The sequence below is a fragment of the Carlito syrichta genome, unplaced genomic scaffold (genome assembly GCF_000164805.1).
Source record: "Carlito syrichta isolate Samal-C Ts95f unplaced genomic scaffold, Tarsius_syrichta-2.0.1 Scaffold301922, whole genome shotgun sequence".
Lineage (NCBI taxonomy): Eukaryota > Metazoa > Chordata > Mammalia > Primates > Tarsiidae > Carlito > Carlito syrichta.
Window position 1 is genome coordinate 251735 of NW_007246018.1, and position 18769 is coordinate 270503.

At 33.5% G+C, this 18769-nt stretch overlaps 1 protein-coding gene across 1 annotated transcript in view; it reads left to right on the plus strand.

Annotated features, from left to right (window-relative positions):
- The first annotated feature begins 272 nt into the window (after positions 1 to 272).
- Positions 273 to 18769, plus strand: part of SLC6A14 (solute carrier family 6 member 14) — a 25426-nt gene continuing 6929 nt past the window's right edge. Inside the window, exons 1-9 of the mRNA XM_008055678.1 lie at positions 273 to 451; positions 1406 to 1571; positions 4505 to 4636; positions 5885 to 6046; positions 6868 to 7015; positions 8166 to 8298; positions 9892 to 10032; positions 15749 to 15977; positions 17685 to 17810. Of these exons, the coding sequence (XP_008053869.1) occupies positions 404 to 451; positions 1406 to 1571; positions 4505 to 4636; positions 5885 to 6046; positions 6868 to 7015; positions 8166 to 8298; positions 9892 to 10032; positions 15749 to 15977; positions 17685 to 17810 (1285 nt within the window). The 5' untranslated portion in view covers positions 273 to 403. The remainder of the gene's footprint in view (positions 452 to 1405; positions 1572 to 4504; positions 4637 to 5884; positions 6047 to 6867; positions 7016 to 8165; positions 8299 to 9891; positions 10033 to 15748; positions 15978 to 17684; positions 17811 to 18769) is intronic.

Consider the following 18769-nt stretch of genomic DNA (forward strand, 5'->3'; position numbering starts at 1 on the left):
GCCCCAGGACAGAGACCAGACTGAGAGAGATTATGAGGAAGTAGGGAACCCAGGAAAGGAGGCGAGATTACAAAGGCACCTGCACAGCTGAGTCAAAGGCTGTCAGTCATCTCGGCTCTGTCTGCTCTGCTCTCTCTCAGCCCAACCCTTTCCTGGGGCCGGGGCAGGGGATTGCTACATGTAGACCTGGGGAAAAACCAGAGCCTCACTTTGGTCCCTTCCGGTAATTGACACGACTGGGCGCCCAGAAGGGGGAGGAGAGAAGTACCTCCATAAATGGTCCCACCCCTGAGCAAGGTGGCTCACTCTGGCAGGTGGTAACAGGGGTGTGTGCACCTGCCACTAGTCAAGCTCAGCCAAACTGTGAGACGAGACAAGGCGGAGCCGAGGAAGTGAGCAAACCATGGACAAGTTGAAGTGCCGGAGCTTCTTCAAGTGCATGGGGAAGGAGGTAGGGGTCTGGGAGCTGCGGGAAATGTGGAGGCCCTGAGAAGAAACAATTTAAGGGGAGGAGACTAGTCTCAGTTTTTGCTTTCTTTGGCTGCTTCTTCTCCACATTTCTGTTCAAGTAAATTTGAGTGTGCCTGAGATGTCCCATAAAATAGAGGACACAGAGAACAGCTCTTATTCTAGTAGCTAGAAGACTTAGGGCCACCTACCTGATCATCTGCCTCTGGAGTGCCTACAAAGTCCTGTTCTCTGTCCCTCTCCAGGCTGTCCCCACTGCTAGAGGGAATTGCCAAAGTGCACTATCCTTAACTGACCTGAGGAACAATCCAGAGCAGCTAACAGACTGGGAGAATACTTCTGTTTTCCCCCCTCCCCCCAAGTAGAGAGAGAGCTGCTCCACCTGGTGGGACAGGAGAATTTGTCTCTGAATATTATCCTGTGGCTTTTAGAAAGCACTGATTTTACCTTCCATGACAGAGAGAAAAGATAAATTTCTCTTAACTCAAAACATCCAAAACTATCAGGCCATAAACATAGAAGTGTATGAATTTGTCTTTGTTCCCCCAGTAAAAGGTACGTTTGATGCTTCTTCTTGGAGATTGCTACATTCTCAAGTGTTGACTTCACCTAATTTATCTTTAAGACTTTTATATTTGCAACCTGACTAGTCCACTTTCATTTACCTGTCATGCTGGTGCATAATTTAACTTTTTCACCAAATTTTGGTGAAAAATATGTACACGTATTCATATTTCAAGGGGTAAGTGTTGTAAAGTAAAAGTAGTCATCAAGCTGAAATCTCCACAGTTTTGGAAATAATTCCACTTGTCTTAGGTTTTCAAGGTTTGTTCTTCTCCTCTCACCCTTTTTCTGTTCCTCTATTGATTTGTGAAATTCTCCTCTGTGAAATGTGTAACAGTAAGAAGATAAGCTGTTGATATTTTCTCTTCCCCAGAAAGTGACGGCTTCATCAGAGAATTTCCATGTTGGTGAAAATGATGAGAATCAGGACCGTGGTAACTGGTCCAAAAAATCGGATTATCTTCTATCTATGGTTGGATATGCAGTGGGACTGGGAAATGTGTGGAGATTCCCATATCTGACCTACAATAATGGTGGAGGTATTGTCTTCCCCCACTTTTCCCTATAGTTATAAGTAGGGTGCTATATAGTCTCCGAGGATATTTTAAGAGCTGAAGGAAGGTATATGATAGTGTGGGTTACTGTGAGTATAGAAAACAAGTATACTACATTTATTTAGTTTGTGCTACCAGCTCAGGTTAGAGAGCTGATTTCACAAAACCCTCACATATAAACTTAGTGAAACATATTTAGCACTTCTGAGCTTCTGATTTGAGATCCCATGTATTCCTCAACTATGACTTGCTCTTCCCAATTTATGCATTTTCTTCTGATAATCTGTTCAGACTCAATTGGTTTAATCTGTGGCTGAATCTATGAAAAGAGCAGGGAAATCTAGTTTTATTAAGAAGCTCAAATATATTATTTTTGGAATCAAAATAAGGCATTTCATTTTGATGAATTATGTGTAGACAGAGATGATTAAAAAGTTTAGTATTTTAAGCTGCAATATTCAGTTACATGTATTCCAAATTGGATTGACCATGTAGAAGATCCTTCTAAAATGCAATAGTTTGGTTCAAAGCTAGGTGCTGTATCCCTGCAAAATAATACTGCTTATACTTTCTAGATCATTAGGGTGGACTCAATTAGAAGAAGGAGAGAAAAATAACTCTGAGGTGACACACAAAGGAAAACAATGAATTGCACAATTCTCTAGTTAATGTCAAAACAACTTTTCACTTACACCATATTTTATTTACTTGTAATTACAGGTTCTATTAGAAGTACAGAGGTGACATGCCCTTATATTTCATAACCGAGTACCAGTGAAACTGTGCCACTATAATTATTTTTTCTTGGCACAATAAGATCTTGTGTGATAATATTTCAATTTTATATTTCTTATTAATTGGTCTTCATAGACTTAAGCCTTTATAGACTTAAGAAAGGAGACTTGTGTTGGTAACATAAATTCCTCTATCTAGAAGCTATGTTGCTTAGTCAAGGGTTTTGTATTAGCTGAAAAAGACATCAGAAATCACACAGTATTTTTGGTGTCTATGTCCTAAGGTCCAGTGTGGTGTAGGGAAGCAGTTAGGTTCCTTTTGAGCCTCTTTTACTCATGTTTAGAATAAAAAATTCCCTGTGATGTGACATTATACATAGGCCTAGTGATTGCCATCAATTTCTAGGAACTATGTTAAACTGATTTTAATAGAAAATTTAAAAATAGAGTCAAAACAAAAAAATAGCATTAATTGTGTATGGTATTTTTCTTTTCACCATTTTCTCTCAAAGTTAATGTGCCATATTGGCTTTCAGTTTTTAAAATCACATCATTTGTGTAATGGATAGTCTAGGTTCTTTCAGTTGTTTCTTTTTCTTTTGCCAAAGTTAGAAGAGGAAAATGAAATTTAAATTTGTTAAATGTTAATAAATTAGTTTTAGAAATACTGTCAGGTTTGAAAAGCCATTGCTAAAATCTGAAAACATTTTTATCTGTAGATTCTTATTAACAGTTTATGAAAATGAAGTATCATAACACCTTAGGGTCTAGGTCTGCATATTAACAATTTGTGGCTGCTGTATTAGCACTTTATCAATTATGGTTATTCTTATAAAATACTATAATAGGTAAAAATTCATATATACCATTGAAGAAAATAATCTTTTTAAAAAACTTGTCTACATTAGGCTGGTAAAATCTTGTTTATTGCTGTAGTTAAGTAGGAATGTTTTGGATTTTTTCAGATTTATCATTGGTAGAGCTTAATCTTCTATTAGTCATAGTAAAGATGGCATGTGCATTGCAATATCTGTACAAACATATTTGCCTCTGTGGCCTAGTGACTTCCAGGATTAGCATTAAAGTGAAGCCACTTACCTATGAGTATATAAATACTGTATTGACTCATTTTTAGTAGAATATACTTTGTGGGTTAGAAAAAAATGTAATTACTAAGTATGATGTTACAGCATCACAATATGAAAAATAATTGAAGAAAAACTGTAATATGGTTGAATGAAATGTACATAATCCAAGAGGTCATTTTTGTCCACTAATCCCCACATTTCTTTTGTTAAACTTTGCCAAGACTTCTAGAATATTTGATTAGTACACTTAATATTGTGCCCCTGCATCAACCTATAATTTGGTGAAGGTTCTAGTAAGTAATACTATACTCCCAAAATAGGCAGAAAAAAGTAAAAGAATAAAATCTCTTTTTAAAAAGGGGCTGAATAGTCTCATATAGGAGAATTATTCCCATGAAATTGAAAGTTCAATGTGAGTGTTTCTCAAAAGTTCAGAGTCTTCTAAAAAAAAACCAATACATTTTTTATTGACATTGAGAGAAGAGTCTTGTGACTATTTGGAGAATAAACAATAATTTGCAATAACTTGCCTTCTGAACATTGAACATTTGCACCTTACATCTTAAAAACAGACCATTTATTTTTAAAGGAAAATGGAAGAAAACCAGCACTGAACATGTGCTATGTGCCTGCCATTTTGGCATGTGTTTTCCCATATGCCCTGCATTTGAATTCTTACCACAAACTGAGTTGGTATTGTTATTCCCTTTTATGAGGAACCCACGGTTCAAAGGTTAGGTAAATTGCCCTAGGTCACATAACTTGTAAATGATGAAGACAGGAATTCAGCCTAGTCCATCTAGTTCCAAAGCCTAGGGGTTAATTCAACTCCTCTGGCTTACTTTTCATAGGCCCTTTTTTTTTTCCCTTTTTAAATAATCACAACATCCTTATTAGGTAATACATTCCCATTTCATAGATGAGAAATCTAAGGTTTGAAAAATCTACTTTCTCATAGAAAGTGTACATTTCAGACCCAAACTGAGCATTTTTTGACTCTTTCAGGATCCTTTTGAAATGTTATGCTGGTTGTGACAGTGCCATCAAGATTTTGAGATGTCATAGTGTTTCAGTATTTTTTTTTTTTCTTTTCTAGGTGCCTTCTTGATACCTTATGCAATTATGCTTGCATTGGCTGGTTTACCTTTGTTCTTCCTAGAATGTTCACTGGGACAATTTGCTAGCTTAGGTCCAGTTTCAGTTTGGAGGATTCTTCCATTGTTTCAAGGTTGGCATTAAAGTGTTTTCTTTTTTATAATTATCGGTCTATTTGTGCATGTAGCTATCTTCACTTTAATTTTTAGAAAGTGTTTAAAATTCTGACATGTTAAGGCAAAGGAACATATATTGTTGCTGTTTCCTGTATAGTTTGCCACTGTTATATTTTATTGCTGTTTATCCTTGGCTGTGGATATGGGTTAGAAAAGACAACCATATCTTTATAGCTGTCATTATTTTTCCATTTTCACCTTTTGAATTATTTTGACTCGTATTCTTGTACATTAACTTCAATTCCCTGGATTTTTAAAAAACTTTATATGCAGTCTTTGTCTTACTGCCTTTGCATACAATGCCTCATTCAGAAAAGTTGAAGGGCAGGTCACTATTTTTTTTTCCTGGATGTTCCTCATAGACTAGGACTCTGGTAAAGCTTAAAAAATGCCTTGATTGTTATTAAACATCAAACTGCCTTTTTTGTATGAAGATTAAATGTCATTTTGGTCTGCGCTAGCTGCCGAAAACTATTTGTGAAAGCTTCAATGCAACATCAAAAATAAATTCATAGTGAGGTGAATAGAATATTGTGCTGGAATTTGAGAAGTTACCTTAAAATCTAGTCTTAAGCATAGTAATTACATCCAACACTAAGCTGCATTTTGAAACTACTGAGTTAAGTACATTTTGAAAGTTTAAAATTCAGATTGTTACAGAATTATTTAATTTTCTTTATACATACTTGTAAAAATACTGTATACTGTCCTTTTGGTTCATTAATTTAGTGGCTTCATCTTCTGCTTCTCAAAATGTTGGTTCATAGATGAATACATAAGTATTTGTCAGTGAGTCAATAGGATATGATCTTCGGATTTTTTAAAATTTGTTTTGCCTAAATAGTGTTCACTCTTTCCACTCTGACAAGAATTTGCAGACTTAATAAGAAAGATTAATAGACATGGGTTTTTCTTTATGGAAATTTGATGGGTTTAATACCAGTCTTCTGCCCTTGGTTTTAATACTTTGTTTTAACCAACTGAAAAACTGTCTCAGAAAGTCAATCATAAGCATAATTTTAAACTTGGAAAAAAGTTACAAAGACAATGTCAACCCCCACTTTTTTTTTGTCCTGGAAGAGTTATCTGAAAGTGTTTTAAAAATGTATTTTGTGAAAATTGAGGCATGATATAGCTTTTTATGAGTTAGGTAAAAAAATTTCGCTTGAGTTTGGTTTTTATTTTAATTATTCTCTTTTTTTCAGGTGTGGGAATTACAATGGTCTTGATATCCATATTTGTGACAATCTATTACAATGTAATAATCGCCTATAGTATTTACTACATGTTTGCTTCTTTTCAACGTCAACTACCATGGAAAAATTGTTCTTACTGGTCAGATGAAAACTGTAGCAGAACACCTATAGGTAAAACTTATTAACTTATTTTGAAATGTTGTCAACTCCACTTTTTTATTTTCTAAATAAGCTTAAGGGGTAAAATCATTTTCTAACCAATTTATGTATACTTTTAAGAGGTCCATATGTGAATAATGAAAATGAAATGTAACATGTATTTTATAAAAATTGATAATACAACATGTTAATCTCTAAGAGTAGTCAGAAAGGCTAAATCATGCCTAGGAGTACTTCTTGCAGGCCTAAGCCCTAGGCAGGAAAGAAGAAGAAATTAGGAAAGTGATAAAGAGAGAAAAGTGCTATCCATGATAGTAGCGTATGTCTCAGGAGACAGTTGTGTTGTTCATGTCATATGTTGTTAATCTTTGGGATAACAGAGCATTGATATTGTAGACTATTATTACTGTGATTACGTGTGAACAACTGAGAATAAAGTTATATTTGATGCATTCGAGGAATTTAAAGGTATCAATTTATTTGTTTGTATGTATAGGCTAGATATGTATAGGCTAGATGGAATAAGTCCACATACTAAAAATTTCTTAGGGCACTAAATCCCAACAATTGTTACTCTATAGCCATTATTACTATTAATATAATCACAGTTTAAATGGGCAAATAGTTCTATATGCACTCCCTGCTTAGTAGAGAAAATTTAAGATGCTGAATGTACATGGCTTATTCTATTTGTAATGTTTCTATTCCACTTTCATCAGGTAATGATTTAGACAGTAATTTAAATATTTTTTAATTAAAACTTTTTTCTAGGAAAGTACTCTTCTAAAACTAACTACATGTTTGTGTTTGTATTTTATTTTTATCACTTTTAGTAACTCATTGTGATGTGAGTACACTGAGTACAGGAATAAGAGAGATCATCCAGATGAATAAAAGCTGGGTAGACACCAACAATTTTACCTGCATCAATGGCAGTGAAGTTTATAAGGCAGGGCAGCTTCCCAGTGAACAATATTGGGAGTAAGTATACTAGATGATTTACTCTTAAGCATATGTTATTAAAATTTTTTATAAACAAAACAAAATATGAATAAGCCCCTTCCTTAACTCACATAAATATAAAAAGACAAAATTATAGCAAATTATACTTAATTTGACTTAAAGGTTTACCTTTTGTAGACAAGTAATAGTTACCTGCAAAATTAGCTCAGTTACTTGCAAAATTAACTCATAGCCTAAAATTTGTCTGTTATAATTTAGTTATTAAATGAGCACAACTCTATCAGTAATGATTTATCTAGTGTTTATTAACTAATTAAAAGTTAGGGAGTTGCTTTGAAGAAAAAAATAAAGTTAATTCAGACTATCATGAGAAAGTTTTAATGATAAACAATTATATTTGGGGCAAAATTTCTCTTTAAAGTATAATATCTCATTATCAGTTTTCCTTACGATTGTCATTGTATATCAATAATTAATATTTGAAGTTTTATTTACTTTTATTAATTTTAAATAATCTATCTTTATCCTCTTTACTCTATACCTATCCATTACCCTTACCTAATATTGTTGACTACTGATGAGTGAACTCTTCCTTATCTACATAGTAGTGCCCTTTGTGACTCTTCTAAATTCTGGATTTTCTATTCATCAAGCTTAGCATTAAGATCCTAGATCCATACAAGTCCTTAGTGGAAATCTTGGAATTTTATAGAATGCCTGTGAAAAAGGTGTGATCAACAAAGACCATTTGGGTCTGATAGTATCTACAAATATAGAATAAGAAAATATTTAATACAATTTAAATGATTCTTCATTATTTTAGCTTGAGAAACATACTGTAGAGTAAAATGAAATAATCTGATATAAAATTAATTTCTTTGCATAAAGAAGCGTGAAATATCAGGGGAAAATAATAGCTAAGATCTATTATTCTAGGATTTGGAATTTTTGATTGGCTGCAGTTAACTCTCAAATTCAGAGCCTGGCTAGTTAATGAGCTTCTTGATATAATGGTATCTATCAATAAAAGGCTCACAGGACATTGATATATTTAATAAGATATAATACTCATGAAGTTTGCCCCTGAATGAAAGATATTCTGAAATTCAATGTATTTTTTTTTTAAGACAAGTGAGTCTGTGTTCATAAAAGGGCTTATATGTTTCAGTAAAGTGGCGCTCCAGCGGTCAAGTGGAATGAATGAGACCGGAGTAATTGTGTGGTATTTAGCACTTTGTCTTCTTCTGGCTTGGCTCATAGTTGGAGCAGCACTATTTAAAGGAATCAAGTCTTCTGGCAAGGTAATTTGGAGAACACATTAGGTAGTGATGTAGCTGCTTTCCAATTTCATTGTAGTTCCATGTTAAACATTACCATATTCATGTTTTTTTCTAAAATAGGAACATTCAAATGTGTAAAAATCTTTCTAAGTAGTCATTTTAAGCTCTAAGTAAATACATAGGTTCACTACTATTGTTAAATATGGCAAGCAAACAGATACAAATTAGCACTATAGTTGTGCAATCACTGAAAACTTAAACCCTTTTAGTTGCTACAGCATTCTGAGGCTTAAGAACATATTTATAATTTTTTGTCTTACTGTATAAATAAGCATCTTGAATGAAATTATATATTACAATGTTTGATTGGAAAGTCTAGATCCTTGTTATATAGGGCGATAGCATCAGGACTCCCCTAGTTGGAAAAAGAGAGAAAAAATATACTATGCATTCATTCTCTTAAAGCTTGCCAAAATTGACTCAGAATTCTCTCTGTGAAGAGGCCTTTTTTGAAAAACATTGCTACATTTTTCCACTTCGTTGTTTACTTTTTAAAATTTTCACAAAGCACAATGGCAATTTAAGTGGACAACATGAAATTTTCTCTGTGAGCAGTAGCATAGTACCCAGAAAAGTGAATATCTATGTGTTTTTAATTTCTCAACTGAAATTTCCTTAAAGGTGGAGCAGAGGAATAACTGTAGATCCTATCCTTGTATTCCTGGTAAAATATCCAGAACATTCAGTTAATGTTATAATGAGACATGCTGTTACATCATAAAATACTACGAACATCACAAACTCAGTGGAAGTTTTCCAAAGGTTTCAGATGCACATTTTTGAAATCCTTGTTCCTTTTTTATTTTAATATTGAAAGAGTCCCTTAAAGGCCATTCACACAGTCAATTAATTTTTATTGGTCTCTGGATGACTTGTTTAAATCGTCTCCTTGAGTGTATTATCAAACATAGGACATCTAAGGATCAAAAAAATCCACGTTAATAAAAAGCCAACCTCAAAGGCAATCTGCTCATCTGAAATCATGTGTTCTCTAGAACAGATGCGGTGCACTTGTATGGGTGCTATCAAGCTCTTTTAATGAGCAGTAAGGACAACAGTAACAAGTGTCTAGTATTCACTTTTAATAAGCTTTTATGGGATGTGGAAATTCTAATATGAGACATTTTCCTTCTTCTTGAAGGCTGTATATATACTGACCATTGCAAAGTTTAAAGTCATTTCCTTTCTCACTGCAATGCAGTGATTTACTGAGAGAAGGTATTCAGTCCCCTCAACATTTATATGAATATATTTAGAAAAGCATTTTATCTGGATCCCAAGGTATCATTGCTGATATGTTGTCTATTCACAACTTGAACCTGAGAAATATTGCTTAATACATCAAAGTGTTTTTCAAAATGGGTCATTTGAGAGTTGCAAGAATACAAATAGGAAATTATGCTTTAGTATTATTATCATCAGACTTACTAACAGATCCATAAAATCCCCAGTACTTTATTTTACTAATCTCAACTGGCTAATAATTTACTTATATGCAATTATATATCATGACTCAAAAATAACTTTTTAAATTTTGGTTGTTTTTCTTGGTAGGTGGTATATTTTACAGCTATTTTTCCTTATGTGGTGTTACTCATCCTGTTAATACGAGGTGCAACTCTGGAGGGTGCATCAGAAGGCATTTCATACTACATTGGATCAAATTCAAATTTTACAAAACTTAGGGAAGCTGAGGTAAGACTTAATCTGGATTTCAAATTATCTGTGGAAGTAAACTTTGAAAACAAATACTACAAATATTTTGTTCCATATGAGTATCATAGTGTAGTAGCTTGCAAAATAACATGCAGTTAAATGTTAAATTTATTAGTTTCTCTCCACTAGGATATCTGATTTAGCTATTTAACATGACATTAATGCTCTCTTATTGTTAATGAGATAATTCCAAGCAGTAGGATTTTAAAGGTCATTTTATTCATGTAACATTTTATTTGACCAGAAGAATTTGGACTTAATAGTCTGAAAAATAATTTTTCATGTATAAGTACCTACAAATTGATGACTAAGTTTATTGGATAATCTCATCATAGCTTATCTTCAAAAATTAATATTCCAAAAATATTACCAAATTTTGCCTGATGGATTGTGACATTGAAACACAAATTTGACATGGATTAAGCATTTTATAAATAAAATGATTACTTGTACTAAATACCTAAGTATGTACCATAAATAAGAATTGGGTAACCCTCTTTGAACTTTAGTCTATCTCCAGATAATGACTGAGTATATCATGGTAAAAAGTGTAAAATCTTTTACAATTATACTACAGACAGCATTAACAACAAAGCATACTCCAGATAGTATACCTCTATTGTTATGACCTAAGAATGATTTTCCTTTTTTAGTAGTCACATAACATTTTTTAAAACGTTAAGTTTTGGTCAGATGAATAACCACAATCTTTTGTTGAAAGCAGGAGACTCTGTGCTAATAATGTCTGTCACAGTAGTAGTATTCAAAATGAGTATTAGTTTTAGTTTACTATGGTAATCTTCATGGTAACTCATGTGCTAATTTCCAGCCATTGCTGTGTTCTTTTCTAAATACTTGCAATCAAATATGTAATTATTTTTCTGTTAGGCAATGTCAAATTTATCAGCTTTTGGTTGTGGAAATTGATCATTTATTTACCTTTTTGAACATGGAAATGTCAATCTCTGGCCTTTGGTTACCTTTTTTGTGCTCAATACTTTTCACCCAATGATTAACCACAATAGCTCTAAATTATTTTAGAACTATGGAATTTTATTATTTTAGTCTTGGAGATTAATATACTTTGATGTGTCCACAGGCCATTTTAATATATTTCTTAATTTATCTTGGGCCTTACCCTTTTTAACCTTGCTTGTTAATCTCTTCCTAATTTGAAGATAATTTTGGATGGTGCATTAGAAACAAATAAAATGGAAGTTGGGATTCATCAACTTCTTTCTGTTAGGTTATTAAGCAAGATAAAATATGTTAATGTACATTTTAAAGAGTAAACTCATATAAATATGAACTAATCTGCGATTATTTAAGTTATTGCTTCTATATTATGCTATATTATTATAGCTGCAACATTTTCTCTAAGAAGTGAATTCCTAGGTGTTTAGTCTAGACTTTCTTAGACTCTGGCTTTATAACTATAATGAAGTTATAGAAATAGTTTACTTACTAGTAGAAAATGTTTATCAGCAATTGAAGTGCAAGCAGAGAAAAGATTATCTAATTTTGCAACTGAATTTGGGGAGATGTTAAATATGGATTTAACTGTTTTTTTTTCTTTTATCATTACTAATGGAATCCCAATCCTCAGGTAGAAGAGTTTCAATTAAAATGTTTAATTGAATTTCAAAAAAATAGTGAATTCATCTTTCTTTATATTTTATTTTAAAGATGTGGGGTGCAATTCAGGATTAAGTATACAAGTCATCATTTAATTTAAACTTTATAGCTTTGAGCACAGTTGAAAAGCCCCTTTGATATGCTTTAAGTGAATTTTATAAGACTCAGACACTGGGTTTTATATTTTTTGAAACTATACTAAAAAACTTATATGATAATTTAATATTGGTCTGTGTTTCATCTTCTCTATTTAAAACATTAGAGCTAAAGCTAAAATACCTTGTGAAACATACAGTTTCATCCTCCCTCTTTTCCACTCTCCAACACAATATGACCCCACTCCTCTTCTGGGCTTTCTGGCAATGAGAGTTGTTTTTCTTTTTCCTTTCCTCTTTTAATTTTTATTTAAAATTGTGGGGTACAATTCAGGGCTAGGTGTACAAATATTCACCGTGTGGAGAATTGCTTTTCTTAGTTTTTAAAAAAATTCCTCACAAGTCACATTCTAAACATGGAGTCATAATCCTATTTTTTTCTTGAATATCTGAACTCTATTGAGCTCTCCAGGAGAATTGAGATCCATAATATTTAGAGCTAGAGGGGTCTTCCAGTCTTCAGAGATTATTTTTCTAACTCCCTCATTTGACAGTGATGAAAGTAATAACCATATGGATACAAATTTAGCCAAGTGTATACAGACAATTAGTGCAACTTGAATTAAGATTTCCTAATCTGTTATCTAATACTCTCATACATGGGTATAAGATTAATAGATATGAAGATTATAACTGTGTTTAGAATTTATCTTCACAATTTTTTGCTGCCTAGATACACATCATGATATGCTATAGCATTCTAATACAATTCAGAACTGCCACACCTACTTCCAGCTCTCCCTAAGTCACATATGCATATGTATCAAGTAAAAGAAGCTCAGAGACCAACATAAGCATGCTGTTCATGTCTTAAAATGGACAATGACCTAAGAAATGAGAAGGCATTTTATTTTTAACATAATCTTATTACATGTAAGTGAAATAACCTTGATCTATCCCAACACGGTTTTCTGTGAAACTTGAAAATTGATTCTAAATTTTCTGTGGAAGAAGAAAAGGCCAAAAAATTAAGGTGTATCTGAAGAAGTGAGGACTTGCCTTACTAGATATTAAACTGCATCATAATGCTGTAGTAATTAAAATAGTGAAGTGTTATCATAGGTATAGACATATAGACCAGTGGAACAGGATAGTAATCTCAGAAATAAGATTCACAGATAGTTGGAAATTGATGTGTGGCAGAGTTAGAAATGAAGATCTATGAGGAAAGGGTGGATTATCCAATTGATATAACTAATAATATCAATAATCTTTGAACAATTGATATCCCATTTAGAAAAAACATAATTGGAAATTTCACTTTTTAATATGCACAATATCAATTTCAGGTGAATTGAATATTTAACAACATAGGAAAAACCTTAAATATTTTGAAAGATAATGTTGAATATAGTATCTTTATAACCTTGTAGAATGTAGTATCTTTATTACCTTGAGCTACTTTTTTTTTAAGTACCAGATATCAAGGACAGTACTTACAATTAAAGATGGATACACTCAGCTACATTAAACTCACAACAAAAACTTTGGTTTATCAACAAATACAGTGTAAAAATCTGGATCAATTAAGGCACAAATTTGGAGAAAAAAAATCAATATACAAAAAAGGATTTGATCCAAATTACATAAATAATTTCTTAGAAATCAAATAAGACAACCCAAAAAATGCACAATCGACATAAACAAGAATTTCACAGAAAAAAAATCCATGAAAAATAAACACATAAAAAGATGTTAACTAATCTTTATAATTAAGTAGGGTGATCAAAACTCTCATTTAAGTCACTAGATTGGATCATATTAAAAATTCTGACCAAGTATTAGCAAAGATATGAGGAATGGAAAGACTCATACCCAACTGGTGGAAGTGCACAAGGGGAGACCCCCCAAAACAGAATTTATTTATTAAAAAATTGTGTATTCTTACATGTTTAAACTTCAGTCACCTTCAAAGTACACATGAAGATGATTTTTCCACTGGTCAAAGCAGTCTTTAAACTCGTCGATTTTGATGCCTTTTTTGCACTTCTGCCGTTTTTTGTTTCATCCCTTCCACATCGACAAAACATTTTCCTTTCATGGGGAAACAAATAAAAAAATTTGCTCAGGGCAGGATCAGGTGAATAGGGTGGGTGGGGCATGGGAGTCATGCTGTATTTGGTGAAAAACTGCTGAATACTCAATACAGTATTGGTCGGTGTGCTTCTTTTTCTTTTTTCTTTTTTTTTCCCCCTTCTTAAAATGTGTATGTATTCAAAAAAAATTTTTTTTAATTTTAAAGATGTGGGGTACAATTAAGGGTTAAGTATATAAATGTTCATTATGCAGGTACCCTTGTTGATGAGGTGTGTTCCCCCAACCCCCGGCAGAATCCCACTACTGCCAATCCCACCACCTCACCACTCCCCCTCCTGCAATTTCCCATGGCAGGTGTGCTTCTAAATCACCCATCATGAAATGGGCAAATGTATTTAACCCCCCCCCAAAAAAATTCACTGAAGCTGAATTCAGCCTCTTTCAACTGTAGCTGGTACACTGATACCAGTGGGTTTCTAGAACACTTACCTAGAAGGGGGAAGCCTGTATTATAAGGGGTCCACCCTCCAAAAAAGCAATTCCATTTTTGGGGGGTTCCCCCCTCATAAAGTGGTACAATCATTTTAAAGAATAATTTGACAAGATTTAGTTAAAGGATGCATATACTCTTTGACATAACAATTCTACACCTAAATATGAGGAGGCATGTATAACAATGTTCACAGCTATATAATCTCAACATATTTGAAAAACCTAAATGTTCACTAACAGGAGAAAGTATAAATTGGTTTTTAAAAATTTTTTAATTTTTATTTTTTCCTCTTTTAATTTTTTTATTTTAAAGATGTGGGGTACAATTCAGGGTTAGGTATACAGATGTTCATTATGCAGGCACCCTTGTTGATGAAGTAGGCCCCCCCCCGGCAGATTCCCACTACTGCCACTCCCACCTCCTCCCCCCTCCCCCTTTTTAAAACTTTTTTGAGTTGGAGTCTTGAACCCCTTGACATAATCAATCCTCTCACCTCTGCCTCCCAAAGTGCTGGGATTACAGGTGTGAGCTGCTACACCTGGCAGTATAAATTTTTATACACACAGTAGGCCAGTAGAGAAATGGAAAATAATTATTAAATATATGTATATTTAATTGAACTACATGAATTTGCTTATATTCTTTCATTTTTTAATTATAAAGTTGAAATTTTATATGGTTCAGCTTGATGATGGATACATCTCAATGCTGAATGACAAAAAGGACAAATTGTGTACACTCACATGCATTAAGGTAACTTTTGTATAAATACAAAACCATACAAAGCTAAATATAAAGAAGAACAAAGAAATGTTAAATATAGAAATTGGGATAGCAGTTATCACTGAAGAGTAGAAGGGCGATATGATTAGTAAAGGACACAGAGGCTTGAAAAGATTGATAACATTTTATTTCTTCTCTCTCTCTCTCTTTTTTTTTTTTGAGTCAGATTCTCACTCTGTCACACAGGCTGGAGTGCAGTGGCACACTCATGGTCACTGCAGCCTTGACCTGCTGGGCTCAGGAAATCTTTTTGCCTCAACCTTCCAAGTAGCTGGAACTACAGGGACGTGCCACCATGCCTGGCTAATTTTTTTTTTTTTATAGTAGAGATGAGGTCTCACCAGGTTGCCCAGGCTAGTCTCGAACCCCTGGGCTCAGGCAGTCTTCTTGCCACAACCTCCCAAAGTGCTGGGATTGCAGGTGTGAGCCACCAGGCCCAACCAAGAGTAACATTTTATTTCTTAAGCTAACTAGTGATCACTTGGGTGTTCATGTCATTTGGGATTTACGATATATATTCATATATATATGTGAAATATACAAATAAACATTGATTATGTGTTTTAAAATATGAAATTATTTTCTCTTATAGGTTTGGAAAGATGCTGCTACTCAGATATTTTACTCCCTTTCAGTGGCTTGGGGTGGCTTAGTTGCCCTATCATCTTACAATAAGTTCAATAACAACTGCTTCTCTGATGCCATTGTAGTTTGTCTGACAAATTGTCTCACTAGTGTATTTGCTGGATTTGCTATTTTTTCTATATTGGGACACATGGCTTATATATCCAAGAAGAAAGTCTCCGAAGTTGTAAAATCAGGTATATAATGCTGTATATTATCAATTTTGATGAATTCAATATAGCTCACTTAGGAAACTCTAATATAGTTTGTAGCAATTTACTTAAAACAATCATATTTTCTATCTCATTTCATCTTACATAATTTGATTGTTTTAGTAGTATAATAATTCTCATGATCTGTGTAAACAAGAGTATAATAGAAAAAATTTGTTTAAAACAGGATGATTTTTTGAATTTTATTTAGTTCTTAATGTGAACCACTTATTGTACAATTACAAGTTTCAGGAATCATGCTAAGCACTTCTCATGCATTATAAGTGAAAGAGAATGTCTATACAAATTCCTCTATGTACAATTACAGTATTGGGTCTGAGTTTTTCAAACACATCGATATCATATATAGAGAGATTCAAGTGACTTTGAGTATCCAGCTGTGTCCAGCTGTGTCCAGTTTTAAAGGAATCTGATTAGTGAAGTCTCTAACTTTAAAGACATTAGTTATGGATGCTTAATTATCTGGTTAAAGATTCTTAGGAAAAGAATCCTAGGGTTCTTTTAAGTAGGAATCATTCATTAAAATTTTATTTATAGTTAGTATCCTATGATGGAAAGATTGATGAATGGTAACAGAATGTCAAGCCTAGAAGAGACCTTGTAGATTGTCTAGTATCTAGCCCCTCATTTACAGATGAGTGGATTGATGTACCATTCTTTTATTTTTTTAATTTTTTTGGAGTTGGAGTCTCACGCAGCTGCAGTGGCATGCTCATGGCTTCTGCTGCCTTGACCTGGCTGGGCTCAGGAGATCCTTCCACCTCATCCCTCCAAGTAGCTGGAATTACAGTTGTGCACCCACCATCCCTGGCTAAGTTTTTTAAAAAAAATTTATTGTAGAGATGAAGTCTTGCCATGTTGCCCAGGCAGATCTTGAACCCCTGGGCTCAGGCAATCCTTTTGCCTCTGCCTCCAAAGTGCTAGGATTATAGGTGTGAACCACCACGCCTGGAAAAATGTTATATATATCTTGCATAAGGTCAAAAAATTAGAAAATGACAGAGCCTAGACTAGAAAGTAATTATTATGAGTCCTAGGTCATTCCTTTGGGAGGCTGGAGAAACTCTAAAATTCCTAAAACTGAGGATCACATAATAGAATTGGCATAAAATAAAAAGGCATCTCTAAAGGTAACATCAAAGAGAAAACAAAATTCAATTTATAGTTTCCTTACAAATAATTTTCATATATCCATAAACTAATTAAAATGGCGTTGCTTTATAGTGATTCTAGGTGAACATTATACTAAAGACTAAAAATATAGTTCCATGAGTATATCTCTCTCGATAGTGCAATTTTTAAAGCATTTCTAGGCTAAGATAAGGTGACCTAATTAGGTTTTTGAGTTTAAGATGGTTGTTACTCATCAATCTTAAAAAAATAAAATCAGTTAAATAAAACCATTAAAAAGTTAAACTGTCTTGTATAAGAAAAGTCCATAAATACAATTTGTCTTAGTAGCTCAATTTGTGTCATAGGTTCACATTATTACATTATAAAACAACCAAGTCAAATATTTTAAAAAGTGGAAGTGAAATAGCTGGTAAAGAATGCATGTTATGGACTGCATTGCTAAGTTCACATGAGCTTTTTATAGTATCTTATTTTGAAAGTGTTTAAATACGTGAATTTTCTTGACAACTAATTTAAAATACCATACATTATTTTTAGGTTTTGATTTGGCATTCATTGCCTATCCAGAAGCTCTAGCCCAACTTCCAGGTGGTCCGTTTTGGTCCGTACTATTTTTCTTCATGCTTTTAACTTTGGGCCTTGATTCTCAGTTTGCTTCCATTGGTAAGTAACATCTCCAATGTTAACATATCCCTTTTATATTTTATTAATGTTCCCTCTACTTGAATACATTCTCTTCTTGCCCTTATTGCCCCCTCTAGCTATTACTTTCTGAATGATCTTTCTGAAGAATTTTTTTTTTTTTTAATAATTAATCAGTATTTTTATTATAGTTTTGTGGGGTACAGTTAAGGGTTAGGTGTACAATTACGTTTCATTCAGACACCCTGTTGATAAGAGGTGTTTTCCCAGCCCCAGACAGATATTTGCTACTGTTAATCCCCTTCCCCTCCCCCCCATAGTTTCCCAGTACCGTCAGTCATTTTCTTATAGTATTACATTGGATGTTCAAGGTCCATTATATGAGTGAGAACATGTGATATTCTGATCTTTGTTTCTGTGTGAGGTCACTCAGTATTATAGACTCTAGTTCCATCCAGGTTGCTGCGAAATTCATGATTTTGTTCTTTTTTATGGCTGCGTAGTATTCCATCGTGTATATGTACCACACTTTTTTAATCCAGTCCTCTTTTGATGGGCAGCATGGTTGTTTCCAGGTTCTTGCTATTGTGAACAACGCTGCGATAAACATACGTGTGCAGGTATCTTTTATATAGAGTGATTTGTGTTCTTCAGGGTATATTCCCAGTAGGGGGAATGCAGGGTCATATGGAAGGTCAATTTTTAGAGCTTTTAGGAATCGCCACACTGGATTTGTGTTTTTTATTTGGGTTTCTGTTTGTTTATTACTGGTGTAGAGAAATGCGATTGTCTTTTGTACATTTATTTTGTATCCTGAGACTTTGCCAAAGGCCTTTATCAATGTAAGGAGGCCTTTGACAGATTCTCTTGGTTTTTCAAAGTACACGATCATATCATCTGCATAGAGAGATAATTTGACTTTCCTCTTTTCTTATTTGATAACCTCTGATTGCCTCCTCTTCTCTGATTGCTCTAGCCAG